Source organism: Cardiocondyla obscurior, linkage group LG22, assembly GCF_019399895.1.
Source record: "Cardiocondyla obscurior isolate alpha-2009 linkage group LG22, Cobs3.1, whole genome shotgun sequence".
Taxonomy (NCBI): Eukaryota; Metazoa; Arthropoda; class Insecta; order Hymenoptera; family Formicidae; genus Cardiocondyla; species Cardiocondyla obscurior.
This window is the reverse complement of record NC_091885.1, coordinates 2,136,187-2,157,108: the sequence shown is the minus strand read 5'-3', so window position 1 is coordinate 2,157,108 and position 20,922 is coordinate 2,136,187. Positions and strand designations below refer to the sequence as shown.

General features: G+C 42.9%; 1 protein-coding gene across 3 annotated transcripts in view; it reads left to right on the top strand.

The window, feature by feature from the left end:
• Hth (Meis homeobox homothorax) overlaps positions 1 to 14,767 on the top strand; it is a 388,286-nt gene extending 373,519 nt beyond the window's left edge. For 2 of the 3 annotated variants that reach the window (XM_070670915.1, XM_070670913.1), the window contains 2 exons: positions 8,093 to 8,255; positions 8,528 to 14,767. In XM_070670915.1, coding sequence (XP_070527016.1) covers positions 8,093 to 8,253 — 161 coding nt within the window. In that variant the 3' untranslated portion in view covers positions 8,254 to 8,255; positions 8,528 to 14,767. The remainder of the gene's footprint in view (positions 1 to 8,092; positions 8,256 to 8,527) is intronic. The other variant, XM_070670914.1, reaches the window with a different exon arrangement.
• The last annotated feature ends 6,155 nt before the right edge of the window (positions 14,768 to 20,922 follow it).

Below are 20,922 nucleotides of genomic sequence, written 5' to 3'. Positions count from 1 at the left end.
CGCACGCGAGTTCATTCTCGCGGTAACAAATCGTAAAAATTAATGCACGTTTTTTGATATCGTAATTTATAGTCAATTAATTAAAATATCTAAACACTACGTATGCCGTATGAAATGCAATATACGTATTCCTTCGTAAAGAGAATGGTGCGTTTTTTGCTCCTCGCAATCTTATAAATATTAAACGGTTTATGGACAGCGCGAGAAACATTTTCCCCCTCGGTATCGTCGGTCATTAATTATTTATCGTGTCAACCAAGGAGCCAGTCAGCCGCGAGCACTCATTAGGTTTTATCGGGAAGATCAGATGAATTTAGCGAATCGGCGATACGGCGCATCGCTGACAGAAATTTATGTCAATTCGCGGTGGTGTGGGCGCACCGCAGAAGAAGGGCCCGAAGCTGAAGAACTGGGTTAAAATATGCTAACGCCACCGCGAACCCGAAGAGTAGAGCAAATTAATTTCGGCTTGTCACAAGGACGATCATCCATAAATGCAATAGCTTCTTTGCTTTGGTATACGTTCCGCGTTCCCTTCTTTTCTCTTTTCCCGATGCGGCGGACAGCATCTAGCGCGAGAAAAAGAGCTCGCAATAATCGTGATTTATGTATTCATTACCGACCACTCCGGTGCAACTCGTTTGCACTGTTTTCAGCCACCGGCGCGCAATATTCGCCCCGGTTTGTTTTCAATTTTCGTGCCATCCCGTACGGGACGCATTATTGCACGACGCTTCGATCGTGCGTCATTCTCGAAATGGCTGCTGCGACAATTATCACGAATTATTTTTTGTTCTCCGTTTGATTTAAACTCTTTCAGAATATTTTGAAATCATTATTTGAGCCTCGTGAATTTTTGCGTAACCTTGACGCTCGCGTTATAATTCGCGGAAGAAAAATGTGAGATCGCGGAATAGATTTAACGTACGAGGGAATTTTGCTGTTTAACTTATCACGCGGTCGACATTAGCGCGAGATTTTGGTCGTACGCGGGATCCCGTTGATTTTCGTTGCCAACATTCTCCGAATGTTCCGCGGATGAGATATGCTCGGGCTTCATAGCGGCAGCTGGGCCGATCGATGTCCGCGCACGGTTAGTGGATATTCGAGTAGAACGAGTAGAGAACGTTGGAAAGAACCGAAACGGCCGGGCGCGCGGGGTGGACGTTAGGAAAGGGAAGTTGCTTGCTGGAGACAGCGGAAGAAAAATAGCGGAAGTCATCGACCTCCGAAGGGCTATATATCAGAGAGGGTCGCGGGAGGACGGTGGAGGAACCCCGGCGAGCGTTGCGCGCGAGTATTCTCGTGTACGTACACGTAATCCACATCTGTGTGCGGATAAGTGGGAAGGGTAAAAGGGGGCGAGTTTTCGTGCGATCCGCGAAGTGTACTAGCCGGAGGAATGAGAACGAAGACGTTGAAGAGCCAGAAGGACGAGGGGGATAAGAGTTGGAGAGGCAGTCGAGGAGATAGTACGGAATCTAGGATAGTAGTCCTACCGTTTTATCATCTAGCCGAGGCGAGAACAACGACAACGTCGGCGGTGGTGATTTCGTTCCTTTCCACTCTCGTTCGCTCCTTTACAGGCCGGGTTTATCTTAAATGAGACTCCCGCCGGGCTTAACTCGGCTTGCCGAGGTTACTCCGGGTGCCTTTTACTCGCGCCAGGATATATCTCTGATTGATTAAATTCCTGCAATTACGTCGCGTCGTATATCACACCGCCGGCTCACCGCCCGGGAGGAGAACGCGTTCAACAAAACCGGGATTCGGACAGCCGCGTCAAGATTGCTGTCCGTCGGTGGATTTGCGTCAGCGGCGTGTTTTAGATTTCATTGCGGTAGACGTTCCACTGACAAGCGGCAGCCCAACATTGACTGAATTGACAAGGTTAATTTCACCCCAAAACAGTGACCGTAATAATAATATATGTTGGCGTTCTGAATATTGAGCACGTGAAAATGGACACGAGTTTGTCACTCGATATTAATATATACAAGAAGATTAATCATTTTATAATCCATAATCGAACAACTTAGTTGCAATTTCACATTTGCTTTTCGTTAAATGTTTTGTCTCTTTTTATGTATAATTTATAAATATCGCGTGTGCAATCGGGATCGATATAAAATTTAGATTTTCACAGAAATCCGTGTTTAAGCGATATATCACGTTTTGTACTTTATAATTGTGTGCGTTATTACTATTATTGCACCGCGTCACTATTATTATATTTGACATCGGTGTACGGATATAGCGTCAGAAATATACAATGTAAATTACGGCACGCGCTTCGACAATGCGACAGAAATCCGAATAAGCGATGCGCAACAATGCCAAACGATTTCCGCAATTGTTGCCATTATCGTTTTAATCATAGCATTTACGATCACGCCTTAACAATGGTAACGCCGCCGAATCGGCATAGATGCATTGTTACTACGTCACAATACAACGACGCTACGACACCGATATTATTTTCCGACTCGACGACATTATCTACAATCACCGTCGAAATGAACAATGCGTGGAAGCGAGCCGAAACGTTCGCGAAGGGAAAAAGAGAGCTCGTAAAGAGAGCTTATACTGAAAAAGACACGCGCGAAGCGTGGATATCATATAAGAGACAGAGAAATAGAGAATGAGAGAGATATAAATGGTAGCTCGAGAAGAGGGGGGGGGAGGGGGCAGGGGCGAGAATAGGAGACCAGGCAGCAGCAGGGCGGATGAGTTATTAGATCCGGCGCATCCGGTATTGCGTCGCGGATGACCAATAGTTTCATCGAGGGATTGTTGAAGGTTCCGGAGCACATTTCCGACTTCCGCTTGGCGAATCGTCCTTCCGCCTGCCCTATCGCTTCTTCTTCGTCGTCTTCTTCCGATCGTCATCGTTGCGGTCCCGTCGTCGGTAACTGCCGGAATGTGCAGTTGCGAAATATGGGGAGCTCTAAGCCGCCCTCGCGGAAAAATATTACGCAAAGAAAAATAAAAAAAAAAAAAAAATAAAAAAATGAATTCTTATAATGTTATTGTCTACGATTTTTTTTTTTTTCTCGTTCCGTTTTCTTGCCGACTTCTCGCTCGCGATTTAAATAACGCACGCGGCTTAAATAATAATATTTAATATCCGATAGAAATTCTAATCGATTTAATTGAATTAATAAGCGTCGCGAAATAAATATTCGCGAGGCGTTACGAGTTGTCAGACGGAGTCTTGTGAAAGTGAAACCCAACAATTTGTCCGACCCGGTTTAACCGGCTAATCCTTCGCCCCGGTACGCCGCAGCTTCCAAGTACTTCTTCGTGGACCTTTTCGTCGAGCACTTAGCGCTCGTTGCTTGGTCGCTAATTAAGTTGTCAATTCCGAGCGGGTCGTCGGGATGAGATGGAACTTGGGTGCTTCCTTTAAATCTTGAGTGGAAGTTCGTTACTGCACTCGGCCACGGTGAACTCCGGAAACTGATGGTTGTTACTTAGACTGCTCATATCTATCATGGTTTCTCTCTCTGTCTCTCTCCCGTAAGCATCCTTACCTTTCCTTCTCTAACCATTTCTATCTCTCTCTCTCGCTATTTCTCTCCCTTCCCACCTCCGTTCGCGGTTTTAGCACCCTCCTTCGCGAAAGCTCCTGGAAACTCTGTCGGTAACGTTAGGTCGGGTTATATCGAACCCAGGAAACCTCCAGCGAGGAGGAGAACTCGACTTGAACTCCGATGGAACTCCGGACGGAAACTCGGCGTGAACACTCGGCGTGTCGCCGCCAACTAAGTTGGGAAACACCACCCACTAACCTCCGTAAGGATTCCTCGCTCATCTAGGAAGCATCGGTGGCAGCTAGAGTCCGACCACCTTACACGCCTCCATACCTTCAGCTCTGATCCTCCGCCTACCGCTATGAGCGTGGGCCAGGCATGCAGCCAGGCCGCAACCATAAGTTACTACTAATGTTGTTCCCGTGTTCCGCAGCCGAATTTGTTGAAGAGTATCTTTAGAACAGTTAACTAATTTTGCAAAATTTACGCGCGATTTATTTCGCTTATTTTTCCAGCGACGAATGTAAACGTAATTTTTAATGTAAATTTTATTATTTTTTAATTCGCGTATTAGATGAGATTCAAATTATGAATATAATAATCTGACATCACATTTAAATAATGTGAGAAAGTTTTAGAAACTCTTTAGAGTTTAATATAAATTTCAGCTCAACGACGCTGGAAGACCGTGAAAACATATCTTCTCGCGAAATAGTTGATCCTTAAGCTTCCAACTTATTTTATTCTCTTATTTTGAAGAAAGCAGTCCCGTTTCGCGGCCGAACTTTGACATTCCACTACTACGGCCGAGTCGGTCGCGAAAGTTTAATTAGATCCACCTTGAGGCAATTCTAAGCTCTTTTGCCATCGATCGCCGCGGCAGTAAGTTAATGAGTCGATAATAAATTTTATTTAGTTGCAAAGATAGTGCAGCCTTTAATGGATTCGAAGAAATATTCAAACTACCGCTTCGTTCGATTACTACAGAATTCGATTAAATTTGTGCTTCGCTGGATAAAAACAAAATTTCTGTTATCTTGCGTTATCTCCCCGATTTCTTTTTTCCCTTTCTATAATATATTTCTATGTAATCCTGTAACTGTAATGAAATTTTACAGTTAAAAGCCTTACGAGAGCGAAACTGAGCATACTCGAACGCGCTTTCATCTTACGCCCGACCATTACCGAAGCTGGGAGGATTCATTCTCACTGCGAACGGCACATTTTTCTAGCGATTTAGCCCAGTAGCGATTAACATGTACACACACTCGCACACGCGACCGCTTGATTTTCTACCATCCCGCAGCGAATTCGCCTAAGTAAATTACCAGTCACGGAACGGAGCTGGAAGTATACCGGCTTCCTGGGCAACGGATTTCGTGTGACGACAGGCGGGGACGGATGCCAGGGGGGGAGGCTAGAGGATAGCTTTGTGGATTTACACGATACCGAAATACAGGCGGCGAACCGACCTCGACCGGGGAACTTTATTGCATTACGCCATGCGGCGTTTTTCCTATCGTCGTGCGGTCTCGTTGCACTGCGGGCTCTAACCTCATCGAATTGACCCTCTACTCCGAGCTTAGCCCGGGACGGAAATAATGTTCCTCGTCCTGCGGTATCCGGCCGCCGTCGGAGAATCAACGAATTCCCCGGATGACTCTGAAGAGCCGCGCGAGGATTCCCGACGCCGTAAGAACGGCCATTAAGACGGCGATAATAGCCGGCGATAATTCGCCTTTGTTAATTAAAGCGTAACGAGGCGATAGCTCAAAGGTTTCATATAGTGGATCCGACTACGCGATCTTCATCTTTGATCCTCCGCAATGCGACTCATGATTTATTCACAGGGAATTCCCGGGACGCTTTTATAGATTCCGATTTTATCTCGGGATAAATCCAACGTAGATTTCTTTCACCACGGAAGCTCGACCAGTTAATCGTTAAACTTTTATCCGCATTAATTTCTGACATTTTTTTAATATCGCGCGTTTAAATTTTACACTCGTATAACAACAGTTGTAGAATGTACAAGCACGCGAGCTGTATTAATTAAGATAAAAAGACTAAGAAAGAAAATTAAATTGGAATGAGAATAACAAATTAAAATTTTTAATTCATTAAATTCATTAAAACGAAATTAGATTTACATATCTAGTTTCATTTTTAATAATAAAGTCTTAGATAATGAATATTAATGCGCGTTATTTAAGGTTACTCGCGCTACCGCGTGCAAAATTTTCTTATCGATTAATCGATCCGATTTATTCGAGCCTAATCGCATTTTGTCCCAAGACACTTTGCTGTGCATCGCCGCGAGTCTTAACGACCTGTAATCTGCGGGCATAGGAACGGCTTTGCGAGAAGAATCCTCGCGGGCACACCACGGTCACCTCTTCGTTCCCCCTTCGATTCGATCGGGTCTCTCTCTTCGTAGCCTCTCTCGTCGCGTCGTTGCAAAGAGAAGAGCGATTCCTTAATTTCCTATATTGTGGCTCGTCTCAGCTATCCCGGGACGCCCCGCTGCGTTATAGCGCGGTTTAATCACACTACAAGCGCGCATCCCTCGTTAGCGGAATATCATGGTGGTTATAATATGAGACTACATTCCACGTGGCGTATACATCGCGGGACGCGACATGCCACGCAAGACATTTCCACCGCTCCGGAGCGCCGTCCAGATCTCGCCTTGCCGTTGCGAAATTTAATAATAACCCTTTGACTTTTCCTTCCCGAAGAATAGAAAAATCGGCGCGGTCAGCTGTTCAGCGCGACTTTGAATTATCGTGAAAATTTTTTATGTCGTTTCGACCGTCTCGCGCTATCGTCGTTGTTAGATCTACATTGTGATCGCACTCGCCGAAAAAAGTAAGAAACGAGGGGCAGATATATCGAAGAACGTTGCCGCGCGGTTGAAAAACATTTCTAACGAAACCGAAGAAAGAGACAGAGCTCGAACGAAGGGGGAGGGGGAGGGGACACTCGCAATAATTGTGATTTACGATTTGGTCGCTGGCAAAGTAAAGCGCGGAGAGTTCGTTTGAAACGGTGGCGACGTATTTCGCGAGGCAGAAAAACTCGTTGGCGGGACGAGAAGTTGAAGAAAAAGAAAGGCGGGCGTATAAGCGAGATTGTGGACTTCCTGCTTTTTGACAAATCGCTGATGGAAAATCCAACGAGCCGTGGGAAATCGCGATATACTAGACCGTCCCTCGCGACATAGCCGACTGGCCTCTTGTGTCCGTATAGGAATGATTTCAGCGGATGCAAGCTTTAATTGGTATTCTTATCTGTGATTTTTTTTAGATCCGACGGCTTGATTAGCAAAGCTCACGATTTCGTTTTGCGTAATATCGCACGGGAATCAATTTTTATCGGCATTAAATCTATTCACGCTAATGTCTATCGATAAATTTTGTAACGATTAGATAATAAATCTAAGTTTTTTTTTTTCTTGTGCCTTTTACCATATTATACATATATCGTCTGAAAATTATGCGCGGTCAGCGCGTAACGCGACCGACAAGTCTATAGTGACAAACTGTATAATATCGAGGGCTGCAGATTTTAGAAATTTTAGCATATGAAAAGCTTAGTGAAATATTTCACAATGGCAGGCGAGTCCGGAGTGTTTCGGATCTCAGCGGCATTCGTTTATCCGTCTCGTTCTCTCTATCTTCATCCCGCATGTGTCGTCAGCTTCGGTTAAGCGTTTACTGGCGTGGAGGGTAGGACGCAATCAGTGCCCTTGATTTATCGTGGCAATATACATTAAGATACCGACATTAAAACTAGGGGAGTCTCCCATGGATTCCGAGGCTCCATTGCCGCTTAGGACAGAAGAGAGCTGTCGTCGAATTGCATCGAACGCTCGGACGAGATTGAATTCTCAGCTGCACTTGATAAGTTCGGCATTTTCTTCCGAAATTAAGCGATCAGTTATTTGCACGCAAACCAATCAAGCTTTTCTCGTCATTTGTTAGTAATCACGAAAACCGCAGCAATTTGATCATATCGATATTTGCTAACGACCAGACGCATTATTGATTGTTCGGAAACTTTTAATTAATATAATTCGAAACGGTAACTAAAAGGCACATACATGTAGTAGCAACTAACACGTACACGCACACCTCACACCTCGATATCGTCAAAGTCACAAATAAATACATCGTTAAATTACAAATTAATTGTAAAATTTTTTTAATATTTCTAAATTATTTAAATTAACATTTTCTTAAAAAAAAAAAAAAAAAAATTTACCCAAAGAGCTAATTAATTTCTTTTTGCCATATTAAACGAGCATTCTCGTGCAAGTTACTGAAATTGATTAGAAACGTAATCGTGACTTTGCCGAATCGTGTCACACAGCTCGCCGTGTTCTCTAATACATGTTCTTCTCGATCCCACTCATCCTATCATTTTGAGATGAGGAGACTGAGTATCGAGTGGGCATCAGGGTCTCGAGTTTCTCGAGAACTTTGGAAAGGGTCACGGCGAGCTTGTCCAGTACCCGCCTGCCAATTACGGAACAGAGATCTAACCGTAGTAATGTGTAGTGTTTCCACCATTGTCCGCAGGACCAAGCGGGGCGTACAGTCCGGATGCGACGATGGGCTACATGATGGACGGACAAGCCAGCATGATGCACCGGCCACCCGGCGATCCTACCTTTCACAATCAGTACCATTACCCAGAATACTACGGACATCACTTATAAAGGTTTGTAGGTGAAACAGATATTTCGATTATTATTTTGATTACCTTCACTTTCGATATACAACGTAGGTGCCTCATAAAAATTTATATATTATTTTATCTCGTTACAAAATTGATTAGAGCCATCAAATTAATTTCATCGGCGTCTTTCGTTACTCGCGAATTACATTTACATTTCGCGAACTTAATCTCGTTGAAGTAAGATATTTTTAATCGTAACCATTGAAATGATATCTTAGCGTTAGATTGAGGATCGTCAACCTCGGATGTTTCAGGAGTACTTGCGAAATAACGTGGACGGTGAAACGACGGTTCTAGCGACGCGAAAAGCGTGAAGGACCTATCGTACTCCAGTTGGCATAGATCAGAATCGGAGGGCAACGATGATCCGTGACCTCCAAGACGATCACTACGGTAGTACTGGTGATTTCTTACTACGCCGCACGCCGAAATCCGTGTGGCGCACTTGGGTGCTTGGAAACGCGAGAAAAGAACAGGGCGGATGCAGTCGTCTCAAAGAGAACGGACAGTGCAGATAAAACGCCGGGAGAGGCCGATCCGGGGAAGATCATAGAATCGTCGAAAGAAGAAGGGCGGACACGACGCTCGGATCGCAGTGACTGCAATAGCGACTCGAGGAAGAAAGGACACGAAAGGAATAAAACCGCGGCTTTGGTCTCTTAGAGTGGCGCGGTCGCGAAGAAATTCATGTGATTGTTCTTTGTACAAATATTGCGGTGTAATATTGTAGTGATTGAAGAATTTAAATGTTAAATTTTAATACGGTCGCGATTGAGATATATTAATGAAATATAAGTGATATATAGGCAATTTAGCGGGCATGTACATTAAAAAAAGAAGAGGCAAATACACCCGGTGCTCGCACGGAATATAGAATATGTTCAAGTGCACAGACGACGCGAAGAGAGGTATAGGAAAGAGAGTACGAGAGACTTACGACGGTAAAACAAAGTGGCGGTATACATACATATATGTATACGTATATATATATTATAAATAAATATAAATAGCAAGACAGGATGAAAAGAGAAAGAAAATTATTAGATGGCACGGAAGATGTTTAAAGGTATACAAAAGAGCAAACGGACGTAAATGCAGAGGAGAATTAGCTCGAATGATATCGACGCGTGTGCCGGACTTGAGCGTGTCGACCATTCAATTGCATATATATAGGAAACATTAAAATTTGTACAGTTATTAATTATAAATAAATTTACTAATTAAAGGAAAAATATTATATATATATGTATGTAAATACATAAATATATGCGGCTATATATATTTGTGTATGCGTATATACATATATACATAACGGAGAGTAAAAAAAAAAAAAAACGTGTGGCCCCGGTTGTAATATAAGTCGAGCGTTGTAGTTGGACTGGGACGATTATCGTATATTACCGACCGCGTACTAGACACAAGAAGATTTCCGCGCGAATCGAAAGAGGAAAGCGGAAGATGCGAGTGGCGCGAGTGAGAAAATACACGAATAAACGTACTGAGGGATTTTAGATATAAATAAAAAAAAAAAATAAAAAAAACAGAGATATAGATATCAATGAAAACGAAAGAACGAGAGAGCGATTGAACGAGAGAGTGACAGAGCGAAAGAGCGAGAGAGCGAGAGAGTGAAAGATCGAAAGAAAGAGAGAGAGAAAGAAGAAAAAAAAACGAGAGAGAGAGAAAGAAAATTGACGCTCTTTGTCGTGCATTCGATGACGCAGCAATATCCCTCTGAGAATCCTACCCTCTAAAGTCCCAACCCAATCCAACCCCCGCTCCAGCGCAAGTGACATAATACACACACGTATACACTCAAGTACGTGCATTCGTGCATACTTCCCTCAAATTCACAAAAAAAAAAAAAAAAGAACACTGGTCTTACATAGATACATGGTATACTTGTACACAGAACACACATACTTTCCCATGATCCATAAGAATAATTGAACGGAAGTACGCGCGCGCGCACGTGCGTACGATTGCAGTTTTCATTATAATATATTCTGTATAAATAGTTAATTCAATTGTGAAAAATGAGATGAGGGAGTGGGCGAAATTCGATTGGGAGAATCGTTCTACGAGCACGCGCCGTGGACTCGCTTTGGTTTTTCTCGTTACGTGAAAAAAGAAAGCGAAGAAGCACAGAATCCAACGAGAGATTGAGAAAGATAATTTATTTTCTTCGTCTATTTTCAACGAGATTCTGTGAGATCTAGCGAGAATTTGATCGCCAAGAAAGGTGAGTACACGCAAATAAAAAGATAGAGAAAGGCCGATATTCGAAATAATGAAATTTTACGTATTTATTGGTAGTGTTGTATAATATTTTATCACGGCTCAAAGATGTACGTATTTGTATTTAGCATGTGGCGTTAAACAAATTTAGTTAGTATTTATTTATTTTTATTTTATTTAACAAATCCGTTTTCCAGTCTCTATTTAAAAATAATTAGCTGATAGTTTTTTTTTTCCTCTTTTTTTTTTAAATATATCTACTTTTCTCGTATACGTGTTGCTTTGTACAATTGCGTACATTGCCGTGATACGGTAATTTGCGATATCGTGCAAAAGTTTCTTATCTTTTTGTTTTCGATTTTTGTCGCACTTTTTTCTTCTCATTTCGTCACTGATTTGGCTACGTTTCAATTCAAGATTTACGTCACGCCGTACGATTTTACCATGCGCCTTTGTTGAAAATTACCATTGTTATTTTTTTCCAATTGTACATTAGTTCCGAACGTACAACTGAACCGAAGGAAGAAACAGAATGCAATCGATTTCCAATCTATATTTATCTCTTCCAATCGCTTGTCCCTCATTCCGCCGTTACAATTTATATTGAAGGAATCTTTATATTTCTATACAAATCTTATCGCACGCGCGTCCTTGATATACGTAATAACGAGCAAATGACGGTAGAAAGTAAGAAATAAGAAAAAAATAAAAAAATAAAAAATAAAAAAAAGAGGAACGAACACGCGAATGAGGGAATAAGAGCGAGGGGAAAGAGCGTTTCTAAAGAAAGGGAATGAATTTCCGAGAGACCTTTATAACGCGATACGCCAGACAAAGCGCATGTTTATTAAAAGGAAAAAAACGAAAAGATTTTAATGAAATTAAAACGTCGATTATACGTGAGAGCGGATATGCGACGAGTAAGGGTACGAAATAATAAAAATGCCCCTCGTTAACGTCACACGCGTCACGCGAGGACGCGTGTCTCGTTGATCTCTCGACGATCGAGACACGACGGTTCGTTCGGAAGGATGGATCATCGGCGCCATTCTCTCTGATCGATGGAACGCGACGAGCGAGATGAGAGAGCGACGAGTGGAAAAAAAAAAAAGAAAAGGGGGAGCGAGAAGAAGGTGGAAAAAGAGCGTAAGACAAAAATTTTATCAATATTTTCACTACACTCGCATACACGCAATTCTTGTATAAAAGTTTTAATAAATAACACAATTGCCCCCTTCCCTTCCGCCGGGAGCCGAATGGCGCGTCGGCAACGCATCGGTGTCCCTCTCACGACATATCCCTCACTCAAAAATTAACGCAGAAATAATTCCGAATAGGATTCCGCGGGCAAGAGACGCGAGAGCGAATCTCGCGATCGTGTCGAGCCATTCAATTCCTTCCTGCTACAGAGGGACGTCAGCGTTGCGCGTTGTGCCTCGCGCGATCGGCGTTCTAGTATACTAAACTAAACTTAAAAGAAAAGAAAATGATAACCCACGTATACCGAAAGACTCAGGTGCGAGAAAAGTCAGTATAGTTATTGTCCTGATTAAATCGGAAGAATTACTCAAATTCGTAAGTTACATCGTGCGTGCGTCGCGCACATTGCATGGCTCCTCTACGTGAGATGCGCGCCAATCGATCGTACGATCGTCGACCGTTTTCTCCCGCAAAAAGGGAGGAATTGTAGGAAAAAAAAAAAAAAAAGTAAGGAAGGATTCCTTGGTCGTTTAAATCCATCGAGTCCTTCGCGAGCCGCGCGAACTTTCTCGTCGGGGAAATTAATCGCGATCATCGCGGCGAACGAAAGCCAGTATACGATAGGATGGACGGAAATGTATACGTTTTGCGCGTGATTACGTCGCCGAGATTACACGCGCGAGACTGTCGACTAAGATCTCTTAGATTGATACCTTTAGTTCGATTTTATATTCAAGACTGCGCAGCGTCTCGTCGTACGCAAGACGATCTCGAGTACAAAATCGGATTACGAGTATTATTTTAATATTATTTAATTACGTATATTTTTTTATTAATTTTAATCGATTTTATCACTTTACAACTCCCTCATGTGCAAAAACAGCGCGTATAATTTCGGCGCGCGGAATCTTCTCAAGACTAAAATTAATATTATATTATTTACTATTTAATGATAAAACTATAAATGTAGTTATTGACGAGACAATCACGAGAATTACCAGCCGGTGACGACCGGCATTCCCTCTGTCGCGCGTACTGCCAAGGGTTACGGCGTATTTTTACGAATTATATTTGTTGAATGATATATTGTTTAATTTTGTTGAGACCTGCCTTTGGCTATGCACGACAATGTACGTTGAGTTATGCATGCGATCGTACATGAGCAATTAATTTCTCCAACGAAGAGTGACATTTAACAAAATTACAAGCAAAAGATTTACATACACCAATCTCGTGAAACAATCTAAAGTATGTAAAATTAATTTTTTTGCGGTGTTTAGAATTCTATTTTTTTTTTCTTTTTCTGATAATTAATATATTAGCATCATGCAAAGTGTCAATTTTATAGAAAACTCGGTTCGTAGATATGTTATCGCTTTAATTTAAATGCACGGAATATTTGGCAATCTATCGAAATCAATTGAATAAAAGTGCAGTTTGACGTAACGTGAAATGCGCGAGAAAACTCAAAAGGGGGGAAAGGGGAAAAAATTTAGAATTTTAAAAGTAGAAGACGGATACAAATAAAGAGAAGATCGCACGATCGAGAATGCGCACGGATATCGGCACAATTCGAGCAAAGAACGGAGCGAGCGGACGTCACATTGGGCTGTTCGTTTTATAAATGAGTTCACTCGATTGAATCATCGCCTTAAAAATGTATACGAAGTAACAGTAAGGTCTATCTAAATAATAATCATGTTAGAGGGTAAATTGTAACAAAGATTTTATGAGCGGCGACACGAGCGACGAGGATAACGAGAGAGGATGAAAGCAGATGCGTGCGTGCATGTGCGTGATGTATGTTCCGTATGTGTGTATATGTTGAATGTAAAAAAAAAAAATTTTTTGGAAAAATGCGTGCGTGAACAGTAGCAAGCAAGTGATGAAACAACATAAGACTATTGTATAATTACGGACGATGAATGGGTAACCGCTACGACGACGACTGTTGCGACGATGATCATGATAATGGTTGGCGGCCGTACGCGTCGCTGTAAAAATCGCGGCGATCGTTATTATGATCACGAAAGCGATGCGAATCGATTCGCGACGAACGGGGTCTGTGAGGTTGATACAATAGTAACGCATACGACGAAAACACGATGTGTATAATAAGCTAAAATTTTATTATATCGGTATGGAATCAGATTTTTGCAACTGTTTGCGTATTGACGACCTATTGATGCCCTTAAATAAGAGAACGAAAAAACTGCAAATAAATTAAAGTAAAAAGAATGAAATATATGAATTGTGTTCTGCTTTGTAAATCGTATTGCTCTTCGATATTAACTTACACGATTGTGATAGCAAGGGAAGCGTGAGAATGAGAGAGCGAATGACAGAAAGAGAGAGAAAGAGAAAAAAAAAAAGAGACGAATGAAAGGAAAAGAGAGAAGACGAAGAAGTGAATGAATGTGAAAAATGTGTGCGAGGGAGAAGGTGAGAAAAATGTGACTGCGGTATAGTTATGTATGGCAATCGAAAAATCCTTTCTACGTGCTTATCGCGAGCGGAGGAGGTGTGCTCGTTGCCCAGATTGTACACTCTCGCGTATACGAAAACGATAAGGGAACCGAGAAGAACGTAACGTGGAGAGATCCGCGAGACGCTGGTCAAACGTTAAACGGAGGATCGAACAGTGGGATACCGCACGTTAATGTAAAGTATTAAGTATTATGGGACTACGTGCATACATGTAATTGTACTAAAGGGCACAAGCCTCTCGAGCCATCACACGTACCGAGATCATACGTACACACGTATTCAAATTTACACAACGCAGGCACACACGCAATCGTATACGAAGGTACACATACGACAAATGCAGGTACAAGGTATGCAAAGAAAAAGAGAGATTTAAAAAAAAAAAAATAACAATTGCATTCGATTATTTGTGTACTTGAACTTGATCGATTCGGTTTTATTAAAATCGCGGAATCGAGCACGTGATGACAATGAGAGAGGAAGAAAATGTCAAAGGTGGTTCTATGTTAGAGAGTGTCCATTGTATAGTGTTTTTTGAAACGTGAGCATTAAATGCTACATCTTGTGTATACTTGTATTACACTTTATTACGCATACCCGTGAGAAATCGTTGCTGAGTATTAATTCGTTTTACTTCAGATTAAAAAAAAAACAAAATATATATATACAAGAATTTTTATCCTAATAATGTTTTATTTTTCAACGCGACTGTTTGGTTCAATTTAACGGAACTTAATCACGATTGATACTTTAACTTTCGCAGAATAAAAAAATAAAATAAAATAAAATAAAATAAAGAATTATTCAATATTAATAATTATTTTAAAGATTATTATTTTAATTGAGTATTACGCATGTCTTGCGTTATCGTGAATATCTAGCAAAGTAATAAAAATTTTTTATACCAAAATGAAATTTTTTATTAAAAGACAACTATCGGAGCATTTGTTGGAATAAAAGATTATATTAAACGATTAAATATTAAAGGCCGCGTAGCAGATCTTGTCGAGAAATCGCCTGACAGCGAGAAAATACTTGATTGTCGGTCAATAGAAGGGTAATCGGCGAAAGAACGGTAAAATCTTGTCGGGACTATTGAAACAGACGACATCGACGTTTCAAAATCAACGAGCCGCTCGTCGTACTGCCCGACGTTTTATAGCTAAAAGATCTTGGCGGGAGAATTGGGTGGAGGGTTGTTAGCGAACTGTCGATGGTTCCGCTTTGTTATCCGCCCCCGGAGTCACTTCTCCGACTGCACGGTTGAAAAGCGAAAGGGTGCCATTGCTGTATAAAACACATTTGCGATTTGCACGCGTCCCCCGGACCGAGTTTTCCTCCCCCCTCCTCCCCCCTCCCTACGCGTCTCTATCTGGCATGCTGCCTGTTCTGAAATATGATAGGGCGGGTGGAGGACCAGAGAGCATCGCGGTGTTGCTGTAGGTGCCAATTACCGCTGATGGTTATTCCATGGAAATGGACCTTGTTACGCGGCAGCGTCGAGAATCGGGGAAGGTACCAATTATTTTTGCTGCCATCGATGCTTCCTGCCAGGCGTCATCCAATAAAAGCGCCGAGTCGGCGTTTCGGCCGGCATCGGCGGTGCAAGGAGCTAACGAGACAAGTCGTAACGTCGAGAAACGCGTGGCAGTCGAAATTTTCTGCTGCCTTGCTCCTCCTATCCGTCTCACCGCGATGAAACAATCGTCACCTCCGACTTTACTATTTGACTTAAGCCGCTCGTCGGATATTTATGAATTTCACGCAATTAATTTATGTTTTAAACGGGCGAGCAGTGTTACGGGAACGGTTATTAATTTTATCGAACTCAGTTCTATTTATTTCCCTTGCTACGTGATCGAACTAACAGCCGTTAATATACTTAGCGTAATGAAATTTAAATTATCTCTGTTTCGCCTTGGAACGTTTCGGGCTAAAAGGAGCTAGTCAATCGGAAGAAAGTTCCGCGGGGTGAATTCGGTTGCTCATTCGCGAAACGGAAGCAATTCCTGCGTTAACCGGAGATCGTGCTGGTGGCTTTAATCAACCGTCGAACCAGGCGATCCGTGAAGCCGTTAGAAAGTTCGTCGAACTAACTCGGTCGTCGTCTAACGCGGTGGTGCGCGTTAGGAAGCCGGTAATATATTAGGCGCGGGAAGGCCCCGCGAGCAAACAATCTCGTAATGGCAGGACGGCACGGCTGACTGGTGGTGCGGTAATGAGATATTAGAGCTGAGCTTGGCCTGCTAGAAGGGAGTGGCTACTTCGGGGTAGTAATGCGCGATAGGCGCCCGTTTATGTCTCACGGTGCCGGGGGGTTGTTATTACGGAGCACTGCCAGGATGAGGGCTAGTATCGTTTGCTCTCTCTCGGGACACGATTACGACACCAGGCTACCTCGATCCTCGCTTAACGCGCACAACTCCGATTGGAAAATTGACACCATCGGGAATGAATATCAAGCTTCGGTGTTCAAGTGACGCTCTTTCAGTTTTTTTTTTCTTTTTTATTTTTTTATTTTTTAATTTTTTTTTTATGTAAGTAGAAGAAACTATGCGCGCGCTATTTTTTAAATGACTTTAATTACTAATTATGAATAAAAAATCATGCGACTTACCCATCTGCATGAGCGGAATTTCTTCAGCGGAGTTCTGCCGGTAACTGTAACATAAAATAAAACATATTAATGTAGACAAGATATTTAAATTTAAATAATATATAGAAAATTAAAAATTCAAGAGTAACGTAAAGGGGTATTTTCTATTGTTTGAATTATTAAATTATTCTGCACATATATAATGAAGCCAGTCCTGATAGCGCTACATCGGTAAAGTAATTGGCGATTAAACGACAGCGCTTGCACATATCAAGTGTCAACGATGCATAAATAGGTCGCATTCGGTGGATAGACAGGTCGAATGTGGTTTACTTCGTGCAGCTGCAGCATGTTAGCGAAAAGCTCATACTGACAATCATTGATTGGCAATGATCAAAGTCGTAGTCTGCCATTCAACGTACTCGTAAATCTCGCGCCCGAAATGAAAATTAAAAGTTATGATGATATAAAGCGCTTCATTGCTCACATGATTCCCTTCGTAATTCGATACACTTTGATTTATCGATTCTTTGAGTTTGACGGTTTGATTTTATCATTTATTATCTTTTATTGACTTTGTCCGAAATTTTATATCGTAAAAAATATTATATAAAAATCACATTTAAGTAACATACGTATACAAAAATTATTTTACATTATACTCGACGCGACACAGTAAGACAATTATTTTCTCTGAATAAAAATAGTCGCGATCACTGAAATCGCCATTTATCAGCGACGGACGAGCAGGCAGCGTGAATCTATTTCCTAATAAACAGCTCATGCTGTGGCATGATTCCGTCGGGGTAGCACAGTAGCCCAAAAGCGGATGGCGAAGTGGTAGCAAGCGGCTGGCTGCTGACGGTCGTCGGCGGTCGCCGGTCCTTCTCTCTCGCTTCGCTTCCACCGCCACGGACGTCACCGTTCTCTCTTTCTCTCTCTATCTCTCTCTTTCCCTCGCGCCCACGTACGGACAAATGGGTGTCCCTGCATATGTAAAAGCAGCGCTGTGTTCGGCTCACCCTCGGCCAGCCATTTGTCAATGTCAAGGCGCGAGCGCCGTATCCATGGCAACACCCCCGGCCAGCCAGGGGGTGCGAGCGCGAGCGAGTGCAAGCGAGTACGAGCGAGCGGCGCGGGCAACCCTCAGTTTCGCGCGACTTCCACCCCCGCCGGCGGAACGCAACCCCGGGGGTTGCCTCCACCACTACCTCCGCTACTCGCTGCTACGCTCTCCGCAGCCGCTTTCGCTACCCTTCGTCGCCACCCCCTTGGCTATCCACCACCGCCAACCACCCGCGACCGACTCAGTCCTCAATATTTGTTCCGAGCGCGCAAGCGCTTTCGTGACTTCCGTAACTCCTGAGGACGCTACCCTTATTCTTGGAGGCGCCTCAGGACGAACCTGCCGTCAGCTGTTATTTTTTCCCTTTTTTTTTTTTTTTTTACCTTGATAATATTTCGGTAACAATATTTAAATTGCAGAAATAGAAAATATGAAATAAATTAATTAATTTATTTTTACTGTGAAGATTGTTACGTTAATAAAAAATAATTATTTTGAAACTGTGTACATCCTGATTCTGAAATATCATAGGATTTTTATAAGAAATATATTAATTGTCGTCCACAAGTGTTTCGCTATTATATATAGAAAATTTTTACGTTGAGTACTGAGACGGTCGTTATCGTACTTTTCAAGATTTTGCAGAATCAAGCGATATGACGTAAAAACGCTCAAAGTCACGGATATATACCCCTGAGAAATTCTTTATCGCGTTATACTGCACAGAAAACAAAGAGAGATTTGCAGGCGTGGAAACGGTGGGAACAGTGGTGCTAACCGCGAAAGAGAAAGATAGCAGTGAAAATGTTGAGAGGGAAAGAGAGAAAGAAAGAGAGAGAGAGAGAGAGAGAAAGAGAGAGGGCTGCAGAGAGAGAAAGAGAAACGGAGGTCGGCGATGGTGGAGAACGGTCGTCGAGCGGTCGGTCTAGATGGTGCGGGCGGTAACGACTGCATAGCAAGACAGCTCGCTTAAATATGCAGGATGGGCGGCGGCAGGCAGCATTGTAGCGTGCTTGTAGCATGGAACAACGGGGTGAACTTGGTACTGAGGGAAATGAAGGGGACGAACGCGCGGCGGAGGAAACGAGAGGCAGATAGGTGAAGCGAGAGAGCGGCAAAGCGGCAGAGAAGGCGAGAGGGAAGACGAACTGGGAAGAGAGAGAGCCTGATGATCAGAGAGAGAAAGAAAGAGAGAACGGGGGAGAGATGGAGGAAAGAGTGAAGGTGGCTCGCGAGCGCTTGCGCGGCCCGTAATGATTGACTGGCTCGCTGGCAGCCAACAGACAGACGTTCGCCCACCAGACCAACCAATTCACCCCCGTGCTAACCCACCCCTTCTTCCTGATCCTACCGTCCACCACGTATCCTCCAGCTTTCTCTCTCTCTCTCTCTCTCTCTCTCTCTCTCTTTCTCTCTCTCTCTGTCTTTCTCTCTCTCACTTGGAACAACTTCTACCACCAGAACCATCGGCCTGGAGCACAGGCTTGCTCAAAAAGCTCGTAATACAATGCACGAAGCTCTCTTTCTCCCGCACTCTTTTCTATTTCTTTCTTTTTCCCGTCCCTCTATTCCTCATTCCTACGTCTCTCTTTTCTTCCGCGGTCCACCGGCTATCCTCCGTTATCGCAACTCTTTCAACCCTTTTTCCACGGGAACGCGATTCCAGCAGCCGCGGATTCCGTGCGTAGCGTATACGTACAAAAGGTAGGTATCGCTAGATAGCTCCGGCCATTGAATCTTTAAAAGTTGGCTTACTCGCCACGCTGTATATCGATTTTTCTTCTTTCCAACAAACTCCCGCGGGATCAAAAGAACGAGGGGGGGGGAGGGGGGAGGGAGCGGTGTGTGTTTTCGAAAATATGACCATAGGACTTTTAGATTAAACACATCAACCGCCAAATAATCCCGGATAATATGAAAATAATTAAACGCTCTTTGATACGATGACGGCGAATTTTCGGTCGCCGGTGTACGTAGTCGCAATGCTATTAAATTATTATTAAATTAAAACGTCGAGATATGTACAGGCACGGAGTATTACCAAAATTTAATTTACATTACAAAGAGTATCCAATTAATTAAATAATAACAATGCATAAATTCCGCGTTTGTCCGCGTGAAAATTCAATAGCCGTAATCCGCTTTTATAATAACCTTTTTGCGCATGATTACGTCGTGCGAGGAGGAAGAGGAAAAAAAAAAAATCAGCGGAAATGGACGATCCGTTTTGTCTTTACCTATACATATAAATCTTGTCCCGAAAGTCTTCCTTCTTTTGACGAAATGCAGAGAAAAACTAACGGCAACGCTCTCCTCGCCCGCACGCACGTTGTTATTTTCTTTTCTCTCTCTCTTTCTTTTTTTTTTTTTTTTTTTTTTTTTTTTCGAGGCATTTAATCCAATACTGGCCATGCGTCCATCAAGTACGGTCGCAAAGGTTTTGTCCTGGTGCCGAGCACGCCGCCGGCCATCCCCGTAAATTCGCGCGTGGCCGCGCGCAATGTTCTGCGTGTCGCATAAAGCGTAAAACCAACGTGAATTACGGTAGGATCGCGTTACACCGCCCGTGGCAGTCGGCGGCGTTCGACAATTCCCGCTGTCCTTCGCCCTTTTAGAAATTCATGTAATTTTTTGCCCGCCGGCGCCAGACGCGCCAATTTTCCCACGGAAAATGCGGCGTGCGCAAAATTTAAGGCGCCGAATTTTCGACGCTCCGCCAAAACCGCTGAAGCGCCCTTTCGCTTGTATTTATTATCGACATCACGCTCGAGTATTATATCAGTATCAACGAAATCTTTGTTAGGTTTGGGAGGTACCTACTAATTAATCGATTTCCGATTAAATAGAACACAAACAGTCGAAGAAGTTTGGCTAAACCACTTACATCGCGGCGCTTACCGTTCAATGTAATAATTAATGGCACGATGTCACCAAAGACCTTTAATCTCCTCGTAACGATTTCCGCAGTTGCGACGTACCTTGAAAATTAGCATAATAATATATCGTCGTCTATCTCGACCAATTAAACGGCCATAAAGCGAGCTGAGGTTTGGCGACGATTC